This window comes from Urtica dioica, chromosome 11, assembly GCF_054948205.1.
Source record: "Urtica dioica subsp. dioica isolate 48M chromosome 11, U.dioica_male_clone48M_v1_H2, whole genome shotgun sequence".
NCBI classification, from domain to species: Eukaryota; Viridiplantae; Streptophyta; class Magnoliopsida; order Rosales; family Urticaceae; genus Urtica; species Urtica dioica.
Genome location: NC_142766.1, coordinates 11,275,153 through 11,299,380, shown reverse-complemented (window position 1 = coordinate 11,299,380; position 24,228 = coordinate 11,275,153). Strand labels below are relative to the sequence as shown.

Sequence of the window (24,228 nt, the reverse complement as noted above, 5' to 3'; positions counted from 1 at the left end):
TAATAAATAAGGGCAAATTAGACCTTAATTATTGCCACGTAAACCTGTTGGCTATTTCCCTAAAAATTGTGAAACATAGGCTAAAAACAAATTTCATAGTTTCATTTTGGCTATTTCGTTACACTGCCCTAAAAATAAAGTGGTTGGAGTTCTCTTTACTAACTTGTTTCAACAACACGCGCAACGCGCAAGTCAACAAGATTATCATTGTATTTAAATAAAAAGTGGAAAATAAAAAATAAAGAAAATAGAGTAAGTTGAAGATTTTTAATTTTATTAAATTAAATTTAGCAAAATCGTTGTCAATGATTTTTAAAAAGTAACAAAAGATAGAAAAAAAAAACTCTTTTATAATTCAAAGTTTTTCAAAATATTGCATGTTTTCCTATCTGTCAGATTTCTTAAAGTATTATGGAGAAAAAAAAAATTAGGTAAATAAAAGTTGAAGTTAAATTTTGATAAAAAATTAAAAAAAAAAAGAGATAGAGAAACAGAAAGTAAGAAAAATTTCTTATATTTATATTAATAATATATTGTTATGTTAAATTGCAAAAGTGTATCATATATCAAACAATAACATATAAAATCTACGTATAATATTAATACCACATAGTTTTTCCAAGAATATATATATATAACATATACTCAAAATAATGTATGTTATTGATATAGTATAATATAGTATTAATAATTATGATTATAATATACATAAAAAAAATATACAAAATATATTGATAATTAGGTTCACTAATATTGATTCATATATTATATATGCTATACAATATGGTAAAATATATTTATAGTAATCATTATGATAATTTACGAAAGTATTTCATTGTCAGGTATTAACATCAACTTATTTACATTTTTTTATTTCTCTTCTATATTGTCATATTTATTTTCCCAATAGCAATTAAAGAGAGAGAGAGAGAGAGAGAGAGAGAGAGTAATAAATGTAAAATAAGGAAAAAAAATCTCTAGATGAAAGTGGGAGAAAAAAAAAAGACGCCGAAAAAAAAATCTCTAGATGAAAGTGGGAGAAAAAAAAAGACGCCGAAAAAAAAGCCGCCACGTGTATTTTAAAGGGTCATTTTTTTGTACTATTATTTACAAAATTGAAGTTCTACATCTATTCATCTAATTCGAATATAATAAATTACTATACTAAGATAAATGTCATGTTAATTATTTTCAAAATTTGATGTTTTTGACAATAATGTGTGTTAAGCCATTTTTTAGATTTTACATTTGTCGAAACGTGCCAGACTTCTCATTAAAAAAATCAAATCAAGTATACTTGGAGTAGTTATCAATATAGACAAAGACATATTTCTTCCCTCTAAGACTTTCCACTTGCATTGGACCCATTAGATTCATGTTGAGTAACTCAAGAACATAGTAAGATGTAGCACCATCTTGTGCAGATCTTTCCTTCCTCAATCTTGAGCTCGGAAATGCCCACCGTAGCCTTTTCAAAGTTGATCTTCTTCATGCTTATTATATTCAAATGGCCAAGCTTTTTGTGCCACGACTTGGTTTCTTCAACCTCAGAGCTAAGGCAAGGTCGATTTAAAGACTCCTTGGCCGGAGACCACATATAGTAATTGTCAGAGGACCTGACTCCCTTCATTATCTCAACATATTGCTTGAAAGACACAATACATTCTTCATGAGTAAAGTTAACAAGCAGTTGCTGGCAAAGATTCGAATACGTTACCGATGCTGTATCAAGATTCAAATTTTGTTGGGTATCGGGAGATACCCTTGGTTTACCAGGATATCCAATGAGAGTGAGGATAAACCGTACTTGTGAACTACATCTAACGATGTGGTTTACCGGCAAATATCGGACTTACAGAAGGGGGTATCCGGTGAACAAATATTTATAAAAATTATTTTTATATATATATATATATGTATAAATTAATAATATTAAGATAAACTAAAATATATTAATACTTGATTAAATTTATTATTGATTAATATTTGTTTGTGTTAATGTTATATGTTGATAATACTAAATAAAAGAATAAAAGGGAAAAAAAACAATTGAGAAGTTAGTATGGTTTGTGGTACAACTACAATACAAACGTTTTGTGTGTACTACAAGAGTAAAATGAAAATAAGTATAAAAAATAAAAAATAAAAATAAAGAGGGTCCAGTTGTTGGAATTGATCTAGGGTTCAAGAAAAAGTTTAATGTTTCGGGTAAGCGGCGGAATTTTAAAATTTTCTTTTGACAAGTAAAACAATTTTACTAACCTAGAGAAAGAGCAAGTACACGTAAATAAAAACTATTATGAGCATCATAAATTTACTAACCTTTTTAGAAGCTTGAACGTTGAGAAGCTTTTGGAAAGTTGCAACGTTCGTCTCCCCTCGTAGCACGTCTCTCTTCTTTCCTCGGCAACACGAGCAACCACGACAGTTTCTATCACAAGAATCACTCAAGAGAAAAGGAATTAGTGAGTTGGCACTTTTAAACACGACGACTCGAGAACAAGTCTCAAAGTCGAAGAGCTAAAACACTAGGTCAAATGTGGACTTAGGTGCCAAAACAAAAGTCGAAAATAACTAGAGAGAGAGGATCGGCCACAAGGTCTAGAGAGAGAAGCTCTCAATCTCTAACTTATGTGGGATGAATAAACAATGAGAATGAGGCCTCTATTTGTAGGGGAGGGATTACCTTCAATAAGTTAGTTTCCTCTTCTATAGAATATCACATATTCATGAGCAAATATTGCCTCTTTCTCCTCATGAGTCACACGGCCAAGGCTTGCCTTCTAGAAGCCTTGGATTTATTTCCTCTTTTATTTTGCTTCTCTCTTGCCTATTGTTGGCCGCCCAAAAGGTTTCCTTGTATAGGAAATTTGTTTCCTTTTTTTCTTTTGGCAAGTATCTTCATACATTTATGCACAAAATAAACTCTCTTTTTCTCTATTGGGTTGGACGAAATTTAGGCACAAGAACATGCTTCTAGATGTTTCTTCATTTGTTCATGACAACATAAGAAAAGCCCATTAAGAATTTTCAATTAAAATTCCATGAAATGAAATTAATCCTCAAGGCCCAAATTCTTTAATATGGCCGAGTGGTTTTTAAATCATTTGTCATCATATGACAATGTCAAAAAATTTATTGACATTCATTTCGTCCTATGTCCTAAAAGACAAAAATACCCTTTAGACAATTTTCGTAAAACTTGTCTCGTTCTTGTTTTGACTTAGCTTCTAGTTTAACTATTCATACTCGATATGATTTGTGACAGTGACCTCATGGATCCAAATGAACAAAGCTTGAGCTAAATACTTGGACTCAATAGTTCACAAACCTTTTCCAAGTTTAACTTAATGTCAATTGACTCCACTAAAGAGTTGACACTGAAAATCTCTCGGTTCAAATGAATTTATTTTCTACTCAAGAATTCAACCAAATTATGATGAGTGGATCTGTCACGCCCCGGGAAAAGATGAGGCGTGATTATTGAATATAAAAATGAAACACTAATAAACTTTACAAAACTAACCCACGGTGCATACTCAGTTATTTACTTTACAAGTCCAAAGATAAAAGAAAAAAAAACGAAAAATAAAACCAACCTTCGACACTTGATAGACTATCCAGCGAAAACCTTCCAACTCTCGACCACACTTAACTCTGAGGTCTTCCTAACCCTTCTCCTTCTCACATCCTGATTATAAGAAAAATTTGAGGGAAATAGGGGTGAGCCTGAGGCTCAGTAGGTACTATAGTAATGGTTTGATTTTTTTAAAAAAAGATTTTCGAAAATAATACTTACTTTATAATAATAATATTCTTGTCCCGCGTAAATCACCATACACGTACAAGTATAATAATAGTCTTATACGTGTAAATCACCATACACGCACAAGTATAACTTGCAGGAATGTAAATTGCATGAATGTAAATTACAGAAATGTAAATGACGGAATGCTGATGCTAGAAATGTAAATGCAAGAAATGCAATTGAATTTAAATGTGCATCTACGCCCATTTAAACTTATACTATTTCCTGAGCCCCTGTCAACATAACCCGTGACAGTCCTCTGATCAGAATGGTGCACTCTCCACACCCTTATATATATACGACTGCACTATCCGCTTCATATATATACGTTCCCGGCTCTATCAGGATATACAAAACCTTTTATTTCGCAAATACGGGATATATGTATAATATCGAAAATATTCTCAACTTCATGATCAGATATCCTGAGATGAAGTTCCGCCACATTTTCTAAGAACGGTTTAGGTTTCGTGGCACGTTCACAACCATTTTCATTTCGAAAATAATATATACTTGAGGCCAAACCATAAAATCAGGAGAGAAGGGTTATAATAACCTACCTCGAGAGTAAGCGTCTATGTCGCTTTTCCACGAGACGTTCGCTCGTCCTGTGAACTCGAACGTTCACTATAACCGAGAATCCAGACGTTCACTTACTCCATGAACCCTCTAAACGACCTTCAGTCTTGGGTCCTATCACGGTAAATCAAACCGATCCTGAATCAGAATCCTGCGAGTAATCCATAATACTCAAACTCTAACGTACGATTTACAAATCGTAGAACCCAAAGACATATCCACTATAAGGAATCCAAGTTCTCGGAATAAAACTTCAAACGATACGAAAAAGCTTAAACTCAAAACAAAAACTACGTTCACACTCAAAACCGAGAAAGTAATCCTAATAAGCAAGCCTCGTTCTTCTCTTTTCTGAATTCCAAAAGAAAATATTCAAACTTATTATTACTAAGCTCGAGTAACCGAGAAATCAAACGTTAAATCACAATCGAGTCTTAACTCTTAAAATCCTTAAACGAGCTTAATAATAATAACGAAAAATCTATGTTTTCTTTTCTTTCCAACTTACATTAAAACCGATGTTACTAACGTACTAACTCGAACCGATTCGTACAAAATAACTATAAATTTCATAATTATACAACAATAATACAATAACTCGCTAAATCCTAAACGGTTGCTTCGCGAGCCTCCGAGCCAAAACCGAAACGCCGTATCCACCCGACGTCCTCCCGGTCTTGTTCGGCCTCGCCTCTCGACACTCGCGTTGTAGCTCCGTCATGTCTCGGGCCGCGTCCTCGTCGTCCCGAACCAGCTGTTTTGGGCTCTGCGTAGCCCGCCTAAGACGACCCTAGACCCTCGATAATAAAACTCGTAACGAAGACAAAACACGTTAACATATCATAAAAATCCCGAAACCTCTTGAACTCCAAAATTTTCCAACCCCGAAATCCACAATAATCACTCTCAAATCATCACTTATCCATAATCAAATTTTCAAAATCAAACCACACGGCCCAAAGGAATTTCAAACCAAAATCATCATCAATTCGAACTCTATCACAACCCAATCTAAATGAAGCTCAAAATTGCTCTGAAAACATTTCAATCTCCTCAATTAACACTCATGAAGAAAAGCCCCAATTTTGAACTACAAACCCTAACATCACGAAATCCATTTCGGGTTTTGATTTCTTACCCAATTTCCGTGAGATTCAACTCATCGGCACTTCCTTTCTCGGTCCCCGGTGCTCGTTCTCGGTCCGGTGTCCTTGACAGCGCGCGGCGTTTTCTTCTCGGCCACGGCGCGGTGAAGCTCGGTCTTGGAGCTGGTGGCGCACGCTAGGATGAAGAGGACGAGAAGAGGAAGATGAGAAGAGAAGAAGAAGGTGAGGTTCAGGTTGATGACGGGGTCGGCGATCGTTTCTCTGGGTGGTTGGATTTTGTTTTTTTTTTCTCTTTGTTCTCTCTTGCAGGTCGGCGAGCGAAATGAGGAGAAGAAGAAGAAAATAATCGAAGAAGAAGAAAAGGAAAAGCGGAAGAAGAGTGTAGAAAGAATTCTTCAATTTTTTTGCAAATAAATCCCTCGTAATTTCCATCTCCATTAAACTGACCCTGAACTCAAGTTTTCTTTCAAATGAGCCCAGAAAATCATGACAACCACGTCCTTGTCACAAAATTTTGTGACTTCAACGATAACCGATCGAACCTTTAATTAAAAGCTTCAAAACCAAGAAAATTCTCATTCATTCTCGATTAATTCAAATATATTTAAGGTTTCTCGGAAATAATTCTCGTCCTTGAGAATTTATCTTTTTAAATTAAATTCCGGAATATCTCATCGGAAAATAATTTATTATATGAAACGAACTCGATAAATCCTTTATTTTATTCCGAGATTTCTCTTTACCTTAATATATTTCAAATCCAAAAATACTGGAAATAATTCTTAGAAAATTAATTTACATAATTTTCTCGTCCTTTGATTAACTTAATTTACAAGATTAATCTTAAAACTTCGAGTCGCTACAGGATCCAATCAATATTATCTATGTTTACCCTTCATGAATATCATCAGCTAGTCAGGATTTACAAAATTACCATTTTACCCTTCTAGCTGTTATTTCTTCAACTCCTTTGTCGCTTGTGAATAAGTTAGAAACAATGTATTGACGAGGACCTAACAAGTCACATTGTTTCATCCAAAAGAGTCAGGACTCAATTTGGACACTGGCCAGTTCATTTATTCACATTCCAAGGAACAAAGCATGAGGTGATATACATTGCATTTCAGCAATCTTGTACATGAATTCCATATCTATGAGAACTTCACAAAGTTACTCATGACATCTTCATAACTTAGTACTTCACCAATAAGTCATGTTCGGAATCACATAGTGAGTCCGAACTCTGACTTTCTCAAATGAGAATACGTAAGCTATGAAATGACATGTCTCATTTCAGGATTAAGGTAAGCATGATGCAATTCATACGTAGTGACTTTGAGACATAAGAGGTTAAATGGTTTGTTCTTATTTTTGTCTCTAGAAGTGCACTGGTCAATTCAGTACCTTCGGAAGATACCTAGAAGAACTATAGAGTCTCCAACTCTCAATGTCCCATAACCAGACATCATAGATTCTCCTAACAATCGTACTGAGGTCAATAGTCTTTTGACCCTTAGATTGCGAATATATCGTTTTAAGCAAATTACGAAGAGTTTGTTCATGCAAATCTACATTTGTCTCTTCGTAAGTTGTTAAGTTTGTTTATGGACTAAAGACTAAGGTCTTATCATAAAGTTTCAAACAGGCAAGGAATAATGAATGAACGTTTCAACTTTTTATTAATGAATAAGCAATTACAAGCAAGAGTCTTCGTGAGACTTTATTACATCAAATGTACAAAATAAAGACTACAACTCTTCTTGTGGGCACCATTGACAACACGACTATCTAGCCATACGAAACGTTAAAAATTTTGAAATAGCCAACGTTTATTTAATTTTTTGTAAATAGCTACGTAAATCTATTTACGCTATCAAAATAATAAAAAACCCAGAGTAAATTTCTAATAAATATGAATATTTACGAAATATTTACAATAATTTTTTTCTATTTACGGAAAATTTACAAAACGTTGGCTAAAACGCAAATGCTTATGTTTATGTGGCTATATCGCTAAATTTTTGAAATAAAAATTCAAGTGTGTTGGCAGGCATTGCTAGTCATAGAGTCCAATCAGACATGCCTTTTCTTTCTCTGGCTCTTGCTTTTTCTAAAAACCCATTCACACACGCATATTACTTCTAAATTACAATATATTACTTTTTTCCGTAAAAACTTTTTTACTTCCTCTCTCTCTCTCATTATAAATTTTCCTTCCATCGTTTTCTTCGCTAAGCCTAACAAACCAGGCATAAAGCCAAACTCACACTCAAATCCCACCGGTTTCTAGGAATAATGCAACGTTTAGACGCCGAAAAGCCTCGAAAATTCTCTATCTAATTTTATATTTGTGGTTGGAATTTGCCTAAATACCACGATTAGTTTTTCAATTTATTCACGCGTGAACCGGTTTCTTCGAACCGGGAACCGGTCCGCTTCCTGTTCGATTTACCCCGGTTCCCAGGAGAAACTCTGGTTTTGTATGGAATCGTACCGGGACTTGCCCATTTTCCGGTAATCATATGGGAACCGGACGGTTCCCTCAAATTTTAATCATTGGTTGTTGGTCACATAGTTGACTAACAATTATAAGATTAGTAGTAGGTCCATCAACTAGCAAAACATCTATAACGTAAAAGAGCCTAGGGTAGTTAAGCTGACATTTACCAAAGATTTTACCTTTACCACCGTCACTAAAGATAACATAATAATTGGAGTAAGGCTTTAGGTTAACAGGGAAGATCTTCATACCGGTCATGTGGCGAGATCATCCACTATGAAAATGACAGTCTTCAGTTGATGAAGCACGAAGAGAAGTGTAGGCAATGTCAGCCTAATGATTAGATTTAATTCACTAAAATCTGCGAGTGTTAGGAGACTACATAGCTTGACGTTTATGGGAGAATTGAGGTCGGTGAAGATTCCTCTCTTAGAGACGATAATAAAAAGGACGTAGATGACCATGTTGACTACAATAATGATATATCCAACGAGGTCTGTTGACACATACCTCATTGATCTAATAACATGCTGAATCTGAAAGTTACGTTGATGCATGTCGACGCCAGATGTCAGACATCTTGGGAGGCAATTTTCCAGTTCCATTCTGAGTGGGAGGAACAAAAGTGGTCTCGGAGCTGGAGGTACCATGAGTGTAACCCAAGCCTTTCATGTTCTTTGTAGGCTTGCCAATTGTGATAATCTTATCAAGATTATCAGTGCTTGAGTTTAGCATTCTCACTGACTTGGTCATCTTCTCAAGCTCAAAGTTCAAACAATCCACTTCACGCTTCAAGTCTCATATAGTCTCCATCAATCTAGTCTTGTCATATGTAAGAGATTCAATTTTCCCTTTCTGTTTTGCTAGAACCTCTGATTCTTCAATCTACTTATAGTAAAGAACTTTGTAAGTATCGGCAAGGACTTCATCAAGAAGTTCACCATCATCATCAGCGGGAATATATGTATATCACAAGGATTAGAGAAATAGCAAGAGCAATGAACTCAGCAGATACATTATCAGAAATAGAGGTTGTTGCGAAATAACTCGCGCACGCAAGCGTATGTGTGTCGCTCAAGTAATATAGAATGTAAATTCGAGTATCGTACCCACAGAGACTAGTGAAACAGCGATTTCCTAAAACTTGACGCTAATTAACTCTAAGTAAAATTAAGAGGATGGTTGTAACAAGAGCAATAAAAAAAACTAAAGCAGAGAGTTAAATACCAGTTTTGCAAGAAGAGAAGGTAGGGGTCACGACTTCACCAGAGCTAACTAGGTCGGGGGGTTTCGGGCTCGAACAACAAATCTACTCCTATAAACGCTAATCTCACTCTGTCGAAAATATTCACTAGCCTCTCTTGAGCGATCTAGCAAACCTATGCAATTGACGGATTATTATCCTCTCGGCTTCTAATCCTATTAAAACAATTACACGCAATGAAACAAGAGTTCAAACGATTACATAAATTGCCTAGATTTTCTAACCTAGGATCAACTATGAAGACATGAACAAAAGCACGATTATTTACTCTTTCTCGAGTAGCTAAACAATCCTAGATAATAACTCTAATGGTGATCAAGCATTAGAAAACATAAGGAACCATTCATATCAATCAATCCATAATAATGAAGCAAACAATAATTATCTAACCCTAACGAGCCCCCCAACAATTATCAATCCTGGCTACATCGCAACCCCATAAGAAACTTAGCCTCTAATGATGTTCATAATCAACGCTAAACATAACAGAATAATTAAAAGCAATAAAATAAAGATTGAAACCAAAATAGAATTCATATTAAATAAAATTGATGTTCAACAATAATTTAGAGCAATAAAATAAATAAAAGAAGAGAAGAAAGAAAAACGAATGAATTCGGAGAAGGAGAACTCGTCGGATTGTCAATTCCGTTGAAGAACGCATTTTTCCTATTTCAAAAGCTCTCAAGAACAACCAAACAACAAAAGAGAAACTTAAACAAAATGGAAGATGTGTTTTTGAGAGCTTAAAGTCGAATATATAGGTTAAGGGGTGATTTTCGGAGCATATTGGGCCTTTTGAATGGTTCAAATGGCCCAAAAACATCAAAAACAGAAAGAAAGTCCGTCAAAATCCGAAGGAATGTGCGGCGCACGTGTCAAGTGCTCGCGGCGCGCACTGGTAATTTGGAGATCATCGCGGCGCGCACTTTTTTCCTCACGGCGCGAGGATGCTTCCGGACGCGCGCACTATTTTTGTATCGGCCGTATCTTCTTACTCCAATGTCCGATTTTCGCAAATAAATATGCATTAGAAAGCTAAGAGATAGCTCTATCTAATGATGGAAAGAATTTAACCAAAATCGTCACTTCAAAATCTCAAATCATGCAAAAGAAGATGTCATGTTTCTTTATTAGCTCTAACTCGTCCGAAAAATCTTCAAATCATCCCAAAGTTGCTCAATTGCCCTCAAAACACTCTTAGATCATGAAAGCCTATAATAACAAATAAAAAACACAAAATATATCAAAAACACTTAAGGATTCGCTTCGATTCAACTCTGGAAACGAGCGATTTGTACGTATAAAACGCACTCATCAAATACCCCCAAACTTGAACCGTTGCTTGTCCTCAAGCAACACAAAAAACTAGACAATAAAATAAACACACCAAAGAAGTTACACTAAAAACGAATGGTGATCACAACGTTTAGCAACAATGTCAAGTGTTAGTTAAATGCCTCAACCTACAAAAATTTCCGAATCCAAGTCAATCATCATATGAAACCAAAAAAAAAATAGATTGACTAATAGCCTTTTGCAACACGTTCCCGATCAAAATCCCCCGTGTGTGAAATATGTCCCGAAAGAGAGAGAGGTCAACTCAATATGTTCGTTCACGTCTTCTAATATAAAATGCTCAAATGATAATGAGATGAATGTGAATCGAACACCATAATGCTTTTCGCCACTCACTCTCTACTAATGCAAGACACTTACCAAGGAAATCAATAGGGTTTTGTCGGCTTGTAATGATAGGATTGGGTCAACGGTAGGATATGATCAAAATGTGGCTAAAACGTCAACCTAGCGACTCATTCTCACCAAACTCACCAACTTTCACATGATATTAATTACTCACTCATTTCCACGTTCATGGCACAAAATTTCGCCTTTCGAGAACATTTTTTTTCTAAGTCTTTACTTCTCAATGTTTTCCCCCCAAACTTTGAATATGCAACGTCTAATCTCTAAAACTAATGTCACAGAATACCACGCCAAAAACTAATACAAATAAATAATAAAACGCATTAATTAAACACTCTTTTTTTGTAGTTTTTTCTTTTTCTCTTTTTTTTTTTCCTTTTTTTCTTTTCTTTTTCTTTTCTTTTTTTTTTTCCTTTTTTTTTCTTTTTTGATACAAAACAATAAAAATAAAAACGAACAATCACCGGCGTGGTGTCTAATGAACTATAAAACACGTAGAGACTAGTCGAAGAACATGTCACAAAATCGAAAGAATTCACTCAAGAGTCGCTAAGTTAACGGGGTTCTTTGTGGGATTTGAAATATTATTGGCTCGGTTTTTTCTGACTAAGTATCGAGAAATGATTAATCGTTCGGCTTTTTCTGAAAGGGTGCTTAAGGAAGTATTATGGGTTGGCTTTTTGGCTCTGATCGGTCCAAATGAAGGCCTATGTCATTTTTCCTAGGTTCGTGTCAGGTCATTTCGCCTCGAAGAGGGCTAGAGCAATTCTTATTGTTCGTGAGCTAAAAGACATTTAAAGATGTGATCGAACCTCTAAGAGACCACTCAAAATCCGGGACGGACGTGTGTGGATAAATGGGAAAAATCAACCGAAATTGCGTTACTCAAACCACTAGTCAATCACAATGAAGCACAAAAAAGATTAAAATTGACTCAAACTCGGATTTCTTCGAAAAAAACATGGTATCATTGGCAAATAACGAGAGAAAACACTTTAATATTATCACTTATAAGCAATCACCAAACAAAATTAAGAAAATAAAAACAACCTAATCTAACAGAAATCCCCCACAAAGTAGTTCATCCCCCCAAACTTAATCTCTACATTGTCCTCAATGTAGATCCATAAAAAAAACACGGGAGACAGAGAACTTACCTCCCGGGGGTGGTAGAACTCCCCTACTCGTCGCCGCCGCGCTCAGGCAGTGGGGGATCTTCTTTTATGCGCTCTTTCTTCGTCAATACCTCTTTGAACGGTTTCGGCCAATGTCCTCACCATGGCTTGAATGGAGACTTCGGCTTTGCACCCTTGCTCGCACCTTTTGTTGATTTTTCCGGAGGAGCACGTGGCGAAGGTGTGGGTGGTGGAGTAGTGACTTCGTCAGTCTTGAGGACGTAGATATCTTCTTTTTCCTTCTTGCGCTTTCGGGTTTTATAGATCCCGAACGTCTCTTCATCGTTATTCACGCGCGTCATCAGCTCGCCTTTTTGCACGTCTATGCGAACACCGCAAGTGGCTAAGAAAGCCCTTCCAAAGAGAATGAGGATATCGCGATCCTCGTCCATGTCGATGATGTAGAAATCGGCCGAAAAAGTGAATTTTCCGACTTCAACGAGGAGGTCTTCCACTGTTGCGATTTTTACGCGCGCAAATGCACGTGTCGCTCAAGTAATATAGTGAATTAAGTACGAGTGTCGATCCCACGAGAAACAAGCTTAATTAACAAACAAATCAACTAGCACGAATTGAACTAAAATGAGAGATGGAAAGATGTCACAAATTATTGACAAGTTTTAAAACAATTAAATAACAAAATAATCAAATAAAAGTTGTAAGCAGAAAGAGAGGCTAAGGACCAAGGCTTCACGGGTTTATTCAACGGTTTGGATACACGAATTTGACGCACAATCAATAATCAACTCACTACTCTTTGCTAACCATACTCACAGAATAATATTGCTAAATCTCTCTCGAGCATCTAACAACCTATGTCAAAATTAGGAAAATCTTCTCTCGATCTCAATCCCTAACAAAAACATGCATTCATATAAAGAGTATTCACACGATTCTATGGCAACCTAACTATCTCTAGCCTAGGCATGCATCATAGTAATTCTAACCAAAACACTAACAACCAAATCTTTCTCAAGCACCAAGTTGAAGTATTAAATCATGAACAAGGTAGCTAATCTCGATCAAGCATTAAAAACGGATTTGAATTAAGCAAAGTAGTAGAGAATGGAAATTGAACTTCAATATATTAAATCATATCCATAACCACATCCTAAACCCGCTACACCATAGTCCTTAATGGAATTAGCTCATGGCGTAGCGAGAAAACAAAGAGAGAATAAAAGAATAGGAAGAAGAAGAAACCATAATTAAGAACTCAATTGTAAATTAAAATACGGGAGTTCAAGAGTAAAGGAGAAGAATAAAACTGCGAATGGCGCGAATTGATGAAGAACGGTTCTCCTCTTTTTCTCTATCTCTCCCAAACACTAAGTGAAAACAATGAAAAAGTGCCAAAAGTCCTAAAAAAGAGATTGAGAGGTGTATTTATAGGCCTAGGTCAAAATCCTTGGGTTTCTCTTAATTTTCGGAGCAGATTGGGTAATTTAAAGTGATCCAACGGCTTAGATCGACTCCAAATCCGCATTTCATCTTTTTTGTCTCGGCGGACCTCGCGGCGCGCAGTTCGAGGGTCGCGCCACGAGGTTGACATCCCAGAAGACCTCGCGTTCCGCGCTTCATGCTCGGAGATCGATTTCGGCGATTTTCGGAACCTCGCGGCGCGACCCGCTAGGGTCGCGCAGCGCGCTTTTTCTTCCCGCACGCACCGATTTTGTAACGGCCATAACTCCTAGCTCCGATGTCCGATTCTTGCAAATAAATATGCGTTGGAAAGCTAACAGAGAGCTCTATCCAATCATGGAATTGGATCATCCAAAATATTTACTTCAAACTTTCAGAATTGTTCACAAGAGGATGCTGTATTTCTTCTTTGCTCTAACTTGGCGAAAAGTCTTCGAATCTTCTCAAAATGGCTCCGTTACTTCACGTGATGCTCTACTAACCTCCTTAATACCTCATTGGCCTCTAAAACCTAAAAGTCTCTCAAAAACACACAAAAACATCACAAATACTCGAGAACAAGCTCGGATTTAGTCGGGAAAATATGAGTTTTCCGCGTGATTAACGCACCTATCATCCACGAAGCCGCGCGGGTGCCTTACGGTCCGATCTACCAGTTGGAGAGTGGTGCACGTGGGCTTTAGCTCACCCACCCCAAGTTTTTTGAAGACGGCCGAAGGCATGAGGTTGATGCCCGAACCTAGATCACACAAAGCGTTCTCGATGAAGATGTCTCCAATAGTGCACGACAATGTGAACTTGCCCGCGTCTTCTAACTTTAGCCACCGTGAGCCTTTGTGGGAACGGAAGTGGCATCTCATATATATGGACCGACGAGGGCGGCTTAGGAGCTTTGGTGACCGGGGAAGCCTCTTCTTCTTCTTTCTTCGAGCTCTCGATAACTGCAACGGTTGATGTGAAATGGAATTGCAATGCTCCATTAGATTTACTTTAGAGGTGCTTGGAAGTGTGCCTTGGGGTCGTGTGTGGATGGCGGTGGCAAGTTGCCTCACTTGCGTCTCGAGATTCCGAATTTGAGCTGATTGGTTCAAGAGAGACGTCTTCATTACGTGCATGAATTTTGTGGTGGAATTTATGAAGGCAGTTGTTGACGTGGCCAAGTTGGCGATGAGCTCCTCTAGATTGGTCTCGCCCTTATATGCCCGGAAGGAGGGGCTTGGTATGGCGGTGGTCGGGGCTGAGCTTGAGGCGCGGGTTGCATTGGCATGTTGTTTTGGGGACCTCTCTATCCCCCAATCTGGTAGTTGCTCCTCGGGCCTTGGTTGTAGTTGTTATAATTCTGGTTGGGTGGCCGATTATTGACGAAATTTGCTTGTTGGCCATTGTCCCCATAAGCATTCTCGTCGCTATTGTGCTACCCGTTGCACGAAAAGCAGACGTGTGCACGGCTTGGACGGAGGCCTTCCGTCCCTGGACTGACTTTGTGAGATCCGCCACCTGTGCCGCTAGTGCCTTCATCATCTCCATCTCGGGAGTGACTGGCATGTTCTTCAAGATGCGCCACTCGGATGAGCATTGATCATTGTTGCATGCCAGCTCCTCGAGGATGTTGTGAGCTTCCTCCTCCGTCTTCTGAAAGAACGACCCTCCAGCGGCCGTGTTGACTAGGGTGCGAGACGATGGCGAGAGACCGCCATAGAAAATCTGCACCATCATCCACCCTTGGATGCCGTGATTGGGACACCTCCGCTCTAACTCCTTGAAGTGCCCTCATGCTTCAAATAAGGACTCCCCGTCATATTGCGCGAACGAGTTGATCTCGTTGCGTCTCTTGTGCAACTTCTCGAATGGGAAGAACTTTGAGATGAATTTGATGCGCTGCTCTGCCCATGAGGTGATGGAGCCCGGAGGGAGTGAGTTGAACCACGTCTTGGCTCGGTCCCATAGAGAGAACGGGAAGAGGCGAAGGCGGATGGCTTCGTCGGACACGTTATGGAGCTTGAACGTGTTTGCGATCTCAACGAAGTTCGTCAGTTGGTCTTGCGGGTCTTCGGTAGGTGATCCAGAGAATTGATTCCCTTGGACCATATGTATTATGCCGGTCTTGATCTCGAAGTTTTGATTACCCGCTAGAGCCGGGAGAGCGATTACCGATTGCGCGGCGTCAACTGGTGGTAACCCATATTGAAATAGGGTCTTTGGCTCTTCGATCGCCGCGTTGTTCGCTCTATCTCACATTGCTCGTTCCTTTGATTGCTTTATGTTCGTCTTGCAGAATTTTTCGATCTCAAGATTGATTGGAATGAGGTTTGATATTCCCTCACTCCGCATGCAGCTTCGAAAGCAAGAAAGTGACACAAAAAGTTAGAAAACAAAATCAAGAAATTAAATAGCAAGAGCAAGTAAATTCAATCGCTACTGTAGACTAGTCCCCGGCAACGGCGCCAAAAACTTGTTGCGAAATAACTCGCGCACGTAAGCGTACGTGTGTCGCTCAAGTAATATAGAATGTAAATTCGAGTATCGTACCCACAGAGACTAGTGAAACAGCGATTTCCTAAAACTTGATGCTAATTAACTCCAAGTAAAATTAGGAGGATGGTTGTAACAAGAGCAATAAAAAAACTAAAGCAGAGAGTTAAATACGAGTTTTGCAAGAAGAGAAGGTAGGGGTCACGACTTCACCAGAGCTAACTAGGTCGGAGGTTTCGGGCTCGAACAACAAATCTACTCCTATAAACGCTAATCTCACTCTGTCGAAAATATTCACTAGCCGCTCTTTAGCGATCTAGCAAACCTATGCAATTGAGGGATTATTATCCTCTCGGCTTCTAATCCTATTAAAACAATCACACGCAATGAAACAATAATCCAAACGATTACATAAATTGCCTAGATTTTCTAACCTAGGATCAACTATGAAGACATGAACAAAAACACGATTATTTACTCTCTCTTGAGTAGCTAAACAATCCTAGATAATAACTCTAATGGTGATCAAGCATTAGAAAGCATAATGAACAATTCATATCAAGCAATCCATAATAATGAAGCAAACAATAATTATCTAACCCTAACGAGCCCCCCAATCATTATCAATCCTGGCTACATCGTAACCCCATAAGAAACTTAGCCTCTAATGGTGTTCATAATCAACGCTAAACATAACAAAATAATTGAAAGCAATAAAATAAAGATTGAAACCAAAATAGAATTCATATTAAATAAAATTGATGTTCAACAATAATTTAGAGCAATAAAATAAATAAAAGAAGAGAAGAAAGAAGAACGAATGAATTCGGAGAAGGAGAACTCGTCGGGTTGTCAATTCCGTTGAAGAACGCCTTTTTCCTCTTTTAAAAGCTCTGAAGAACAACCAAACAACAAAAGACAAACTTAAACAACATGGAAGATGTGTTTTTGAGAGCTTAAAGTCGAATATATAGGTTAAGGGGTGATTTTTGGAGCATATTGGGCCTTTTGAATGGTTCAAATGGCCCAAAAACATCAATAACGGAAAGAAAGTCCGTCAAAACCCGAAGGAACGTGCGGCGCGCATGTCAAATGCTCGCGGCGCGCACTAGTAGTCTGGAGATCCTCGCGCCGCGAGGATGTTTCCGGACGCGCGCACTTGTGTCGGCCGTATCTTCTTGCTCCAATGTCCGATTTTCGCAAATAAATATGCGTTAAAAAGCTAAGAGATAGCTCTATCAAATGATGGAAAGAATTTAACCAAAATTGTCACTTCAGAATCTCAAATCATGCAAAAGAAGATGTCATGTTTCTTGATTAGCTCTAACTCGTCCGAAAAATCTTCAAATCATCCCAAAGTTGCTCCATTGCCCTCAAAACACTTTTAGATCATGAAAACCTATAATAACAAATAAAAAACACAAAATATATCAAAGACACTTAAGGATTCGCTTCGATTCAACTTCGGGAACGAGCGATTTGTACGTATAAAACGCGCTCATCAGAGGTTGTAAAGGAACCAAAATTGCTTATCTGATCAGATTCATCACCACCATCCGAATCATCATCGGAGCCAGTAGCAGTGTACCCTTTTTTTGCTTCCTCACAAAATTTGGACATTCATCTTGAATGTTTCCAAACCCCTCACATTCACGATACTGAATCCCCTTACATCTGTTAGAATTGTTGAAGTTAGATCTATCAATGTCACGTCCACTTCGCTTGAAATTTTCTCCTCTCTAAAACTGTTGGTGTGGATGATTGTCTCTGATAGACATTTATGCCAGTCCTTTTCTCAAGCCTTATCATCAACCTGCCAAAATTCTTGGCAAGCATAGCAATGGAATCACTAATATCATCATCATTTTCAGAGTGTACCTGCTCATTGTGATCAGTAATGGAGTTTTTAAGAGTCACATCCTTTTTTTTCTTCTCATATTTGGGAAGAGACAATTCATGGGTCATGCGGGACCCAATCAACTCGTCAACTTTCATTTTGGAAAGATCATGCACTTCTTCGATGTCAATAATCTTCATTTAAAATCTTTTAGGGAGGGATCTCAAAATCTCCCGGGCAAGTTTCTCATCATGCATAGGGACTCCAAGAGAGAAAGAGTCATTAGCAACATTTTATATGCAAACATTGAATTCAGAGATGATATATTCCACAAGCATGTTCATGCCTTTAAATTTTGTTGTGAGAAGCTGGAGTCTCTGGCTGCTTACTTTGGATGTGCGTTCATGAGAAACTTCAAGAATCTTCCATACCTCTTAGGCACTCTTGCATGTATCGATGGGCTTGAAAATATTCTTGTCAACACCATTGAAAATGTCATTTAGAGCATGAGAGTTACCAAGAACAACTCATCTTCTGCAGCATCCCAGTCTTTCTCATCCTTAAAGGAGACTACCAGACCTACATCGTCTTTGTTGGAGGGAGGAGTCCATAGATTGATAATAGTATTCCAAGTCTTGTTGTCAACAGACTTGAGAAAAGCACACATGCAACTGACTTGAGAAAAGCACACATGCGAGTTTTCAATAGGCATAATTAGTCTCGTCAAGTACCGATGGACGATTAACAGATCCGCCTTCTTTAGAATTATCCATCACAACCAGAACCGGCCAACTGCACAAGGGAAACACCCTAAGCTTTGGGTGCCTGCTTTGATACCAATTGAAATTTTATTTAGTGAAAGACAATGTGTCGCACACACTGTAGAGTCAATGTATGTGGCAGTCTGTTCCAATGAAAAATATGGATAAATATAAAGCAGTGCGTAAAAGTAAATGACACAAGGAATGATAACCCAATTCGGTGCAATGTTACCTACTCTAGGGGCAGTGTGCCCAATGGAAAGGAAATTAACTATATGAAAATAGTCAATATTACAACAATGGACTTATGTGAACGATCCCCGCTTCAAGGACCTTTTCCAATTACTACCTGTGAATTTCAACTCGGGCTCCCCTTGAATATGAGATCCCCTCACTTCCACTCTCAAAGACTCTTCCATGTGTTTGGTAATCTTCAATTTCAACGCTCGTGAATACTCAATCATGAAATAAAAAAACCCAAATAATCCTCTAATACTCGATAGATCTGGAATAGTGTATAAAAAATCACACCACACACACCACACAATTAATTTTTCAGTCTGCCGATCGTCAACGTCTAATAACCCTAAAAGTATGAATGAATGCGTCAAGACTACTAAGGGCGGATCCTCTTTCTTTTTTAGTAGTCAATACATCTGAAAGTCGAATTAGGGTTTCCTTACCCAGTCACGCAGGGAAAATACTTGTAGAAGGTATTCCGCGAGTCATTCTAGCAAAATAGAAAACTTGTCATAAATACAATTTTGCACATATCGGCCAAGATGTCTCAACATATCCTGGAGCATGTGGCATACATCTTGCCGAGAAAAACTCACATTAAAAAAATAAGCCAACACACACGTAAGAATAGTTACATGACATTCCCAGTTCCGAAGTGGATCGTAGAATCATATCCCACATAAATTTTGTACGAAAAATGACCGATTCAACTTGTTTAATCACCTCCTACAAAAAGATTTTAATAACAAAAATAAAAATCCCAGAAAAGCATTGAGCATGGAATAGACCTGGGCAAACAGTGAATATTGGAATTCCACTTTAAATAAGACGGAATTTCGATCGTTAACGGAAAAAAGGCTTTCGACCAGTACTAAGAACCAAGGATTTAAATTCCGTTTCCGTTGCTGTTTCGAGCCTCCTGATTTACGAAAAACCGTCATGCTGATGGAAAACCGAATGGAAAAAATGTGGAAAATGGAAAATGAAATGTTGTTTTCAAATTCCGTTTTCGATGGAAAATCGACGTGCCGACGAAAAACCGAACAGAAATAATGTGGCAAAATAAACGAATATATATATATATATATATATATATATTTGTAAATACATTTATGATGATATTTTCTCTTTTAATATACATTTATTCTTATTTTATTTGATATTTCTAGTCATTCAATCTTTTTTTAGAACAATTAGAAACTATGACGATATCACATCATAATCGAGTATTCGTTCATCTTATTCCTCAAGTAATTTGTTTTATTTTTAAAATTTTAATAGCTCAATCTAACCTTCAAACAATAATTTTATAGTAATAATACATAAAAGGTATAAAACCCTTCATAATTTAAAACCTGTTGATCGGCTCTTGTGTTTTTTCATTTATTTTTAATTTGATATTAATATTTCACTATATATGTATTATTATTGGGCTTATTGGACTAAATGGGCTTTTGTTGTTTATTTGGCTTACTAGGACTACCAGCTATTAATAACCATCACCTTTTTTTATTTTTTATTTTCTTAAACTGTACCAGCCGTCATCTTGATGACTTCATCTTGCTCATATGAAACTGTACCACCACAGTGTCTGTTTTCAAAATTTGGATTCCAAAAAATTCGTTTAACCCAAAAGTCACCGATTTTCTTCAGTCGCCGGCGAAAATTTGTGGAAATCTGACTGAGCGCGTCCAAAAGTCGTCGACCGAGGAAGAAAATCACCGAAAATCGTCGATTATGGTCGTGTTCAACACTAGATCCGAAAATCTTCAACGATGCTTCGTTTCGTCCGAAAGTTGGTGTTTGTTGCCGAAATTTATTTGATTTTGCTCTTTACATGAAACGAAATCGGCCGACTAAAGACGATGGAAACGAAACGTCGTTGTCGACGTTTTTCGAATGACATAACGAAGAAAATGACATCAAAGCTTTCTTCGTCCGTTTGATTTCCAAAAACGACCGCAATGCCGATTGTCGGAGAATATCGCCGGCATTTGAAACATTGCTAAGAACCAAAATTTCATCTAATTGGAAGAGGAACCGTACTTCCGATATTCACGAAATTTAAAAAATAAAATCTAAAATACATTCTATGATCTAATGTCTTTGTTCTTGAGGTTTTGTTAAATTTTATTTTTCATTTTTGTGTTTCCTCCGATCTTTGTATCTACAATTTGTGATTTTATACGATTTAATCTCATGTAAAAAGAAATATTATTTTAATTTTAAATTTGCAAACAGTCTAATATCTATGCAATCCTGCAAATATTCTTTTTTTTATTCATCTTGGGAAAGAAGAAGAGAATAACAATATTTAAACGCATTACGCATAACGAGTTTCGAGGGACAAATTGGTGTCCCCTTTGCTACGACAAGGCAAGGCAAGTAAGACTAGAGTAGAGAAGAACGACAACAAAACGAAAGAGGAAAAAAACAAGTAACGACAAGAAAATCAAAGGTGGAGATGGGATTGGTTCTTCTGGTGGATGACGTCGAGGAAGACGGGGTCGACGGCGACGTGGCTGTCGACGTTGACGGTGAAGGAGTGGCCCCACCAGCCCAGCGTGGCGGTGCCGGAGATGTCCACCTTGGCGTCCAGCACCATCTCCCGCTTCGCCACGTCGGAGAAGAAGCGCGCCGCGTGGTGGGCGATGCTTCGGCCCTTGAGCCGCCCCGGCAGCCGGAGCAGCTGGCACGACCGCGCCGGCTGCGACCCGGCCTCCACGTGGGCCGACCCCAGCAGCTCTCCGTCGTAGAAGATGGACATGGTGGTGGAGGAGTACTCTATGGACGCGATGTTGGGGTTGGTGACGTGGACCGTGAGGACCATTTCGGCGTCCACCACCGGCAGGTTCAGATCGAACGACGTCAGGTTTATGGATATGAGGTGGAATGTCGGATCCCTCGGCCGCGCGCTCATCAGCGCCGCCGTCGCCACCGCCGACGCCGCCCCGATGAGAGCCGAACCCCAGCTCCACTTTACCTTTTTGCCCATACCCGAACCTATTATTTACGGAAGATTAGGAGTAAAGAAGAAGCAGGTGACCAGACAATACCAGAATGAATTGGGGGATTGGTGGAGCCTCAAATTACTTGTATGCCATGCCACACTACTTTTTTTTTTTTTTTTTTAGTACCGTTATTGGGCCAAAACATAACAGAATTTCAATTTGGATTTTATGAGTCCTAAACCTGAGCAATCACAACTAAACACAGCCTTTTTTTTTATTTTTTATTTTTTATTATTATTTTATGGCCCAAAAATGTTAAAAAAATTATGCTCTCATACTGTTCACGATCCATGCGTTTTATATATTTTTATTATTATCTGTTGATAGAAATAAAACTAAATAAAAGACAAAAAAAAAACAAAAAAAAAAGTTTTGGGCCGGGTCACTAAAAAACCCATCAAGGCCCGCGAAGGCTAAGGCCCACACGAAACGGCCCGAAAGTCCAAGCCCAAGCTCTCATACGAACAGAGCTCACCATCGCGATGTCCTCAAAAGAAGCACGCGCTCGGCACACATAGGACATGGCGCGCCGCGCCATCTAATAGGTGCGGCCGTGCTGCGCGCCCGTATGCTCCATGCACACTCCAGAATTGCCACGAGCCCGAAATTCGCGGCGTGCTCCCCGTTGTGCTTAAAGGCTCTCCTAGGCCTCCATATCCACTATAAATAGCATCTCTCAGAAAAGATGATAGACACATTCATTCCTCCTCAAGATTACTCGCTTTTAGAGTTTTGAAACGCTGCCAGAGACTTTTTGTGCGCGATTTTCTCTGATCGAGCGCTTAATCCCCCGTGCGCGACTGCGCTCGGGATTCTCTACTGAGACTCTCCCTCATCTCTAACGCACAAGGTTGCACCTGGAATTCTCTACTGAGAATCTCCCTCATCTCGAAAGAGAAAACACACATTCTCTTTTGGGTCACTCGATTCTAGAGTCTTGAGACGTCGCCGAAGACTCCTCCACGCTCTGTTTCCTCTATCGAGCACACCCCTCAGGTTCCGCGCCTCAAATAGCCGTATACATACGCATTGAACTATGTTATAACTTGATCCTGCTGTGCTCAGATACGTAGACAGCTCATAAGGAACGCAGTCATACCCGTCATTCACTCCATTCTCTCCTAAAAGAACAACTATAACTCGAGACTTTCGAATTCCCAAACTTGGTTCGGCTGCGGTCACTTGGTCCGGCATTGGGTCGAACCGCCCGAAGCTTTAACTTGTTATTCATTTTCGTGCGACAACACACACACAAACACACACACACACACAGATATATATATATATATATATATATATATATATGATTATATAGATTGTTTAGTATATATGTATATATATGGTTATATAGTATGTTAATTAGTTTATAACTTTATATAACTTTGAAGGTATGCTTTTAGCTTAATCTGTGATGTTTTTTTTTATCATCTCAATGATTTTGTAACGAGTTTAAGTTATACATATTTAAAAAAGAAAAGAATTGGTGTAACAGGTATCGGGTCCGCAATTCTAGCACCCTTATCTGGCGGATATAACTGTTACCCATGCCGTTAGATAAAACAGATTAACGAGTATATGTTAATGAGTATTTTTTGAAATGGATATGTCTAACAGAATAAGTGCACGCGTTCAAACTCATACTCGTTGCTATTCCTACTTGCGACCAAGTGATTAACCATAAGCAAAAGACCAAAAGAGCTAAGGATTTCAGAATTGAGATTCGATGTCAGATTTGCACCTTTGATTTATTTCCTTTTTAATTTTATTTGTATGCCTAAAATAATAATAATGTTTTAAAATCAATAATAATTTTGAAAAAAAATGTAAATTGTCTTTGGAGCTTAAGATCGATGACACTTGACATTTTGTTTAATTTTGACGGAACAAATAGTAACGGTAAAAGTTTTCGATCTCCCTCGCCTAATCGAGATGAGCAAAAATAGGTTTAGAGAGTGTAAAAGAAATTCTCTTGATGCACACTCCTACACTCAACAATAGTCCAATTTTTATGTGAGGTGGGGGGGGGACTAAATCTCATCTTTAAAAGAGAGAGAGAGAGAGAGAGAGAGAGAGAGAGAGAGAGAGAGAGAGAGAGAGAGAGAGTGTTCATACTCAAAGGTTGTTATTCACTTATTAAACGTCATTTTTTTTGGTGATGATGTCGTTTTCAATTATAAGAAAACGGACGGCATAACGCTTGATACTAAATTGTTATTCACTTATATAACTTTTTATTAAAATATTATATGTGTCTATTATGTTTAATCGAAATGGGACAACTATATTTTTATGTTTTTTAAAAAATATTAGATGTATCTCTTAATATTATATTAATAGTATGTTTAA

The 24,228-nt window shown here is 38.0% G+C and overlaps 1 protein-coding gene, 2 long non-coding RNA genes and 1 other non-coding gene across 4 annotated transcripts; 1 reads left to right on the top strand and 3 right to left on the bottom strand.

The window, feature by feature from the left end:
- Positions 1 to 1,141: 1,141 nt before the first annotated feature.
- On the bottom strand, positions 1,142 to 2,887 carry LOC149381206 (uncharacterized). Its single transcript, XR_016301970.1, has 2 exons — positions 2,323 to 2,887; positions 1,142 to 1,693 (listed from the first exon to the last, which is right to left on the bottom strand). It is a non-coding gene; the product is annotated as an uncharacterized LOC149381206 (long non-coding RNA).
- A 1,817-nt stretch (positions 2,888 to 4,704) lies between these two features.
- Positions 4,705 to 5,867, bottom strand: LOC149381205 (uncharacterized). Its single transcript, XR_016301969.1, has 2 exons — positions 5,526 to 5,867; positions 4,705 to 5,197 (listed from the first exon to the last, which is right to left on the bottom strand). It is a non-coding gene; the product is annotated as an uncharacterized LOC149381205 (long non-coding RNA).
- Positions 5,868 to 15,287: 9,420 nt separating this feature from the next.
- LOC149381204 (small nucleolar RNA R71) lies at positions 15,288 to 15,391 on the top strand. Its single transcript, XR_016294003.1, has one exon. It is a non-coding gene; the product is annotated as a small nucleolar RNA R71 (small nucleolar RNA).
- A 5,728-nt stretch (positions 15,392 to 21,119) lies between these two features.
- On the bottom strand, positions 21,120 to 21,960 carry LOC149381203 (Late embryogenesis abundant (LEA) hydroxyproline-rich glycoprotein family). The gene has a single exon (XM_089601018.1). It carries the CDS (start codon positions 21,864 to 21,866, stop codon positions 21,324 to 21,326), a length of 543 nt encoding a protein of 180 aa, XP_089457144.1. The 5' UTR covers positions 21,867 to 21,960; the 3' UTR covers positions 21,120 to 21,323.
- Between the last annotated feature and the right edge of the window lie 2,268 nt (positions 21,961 to 24,228).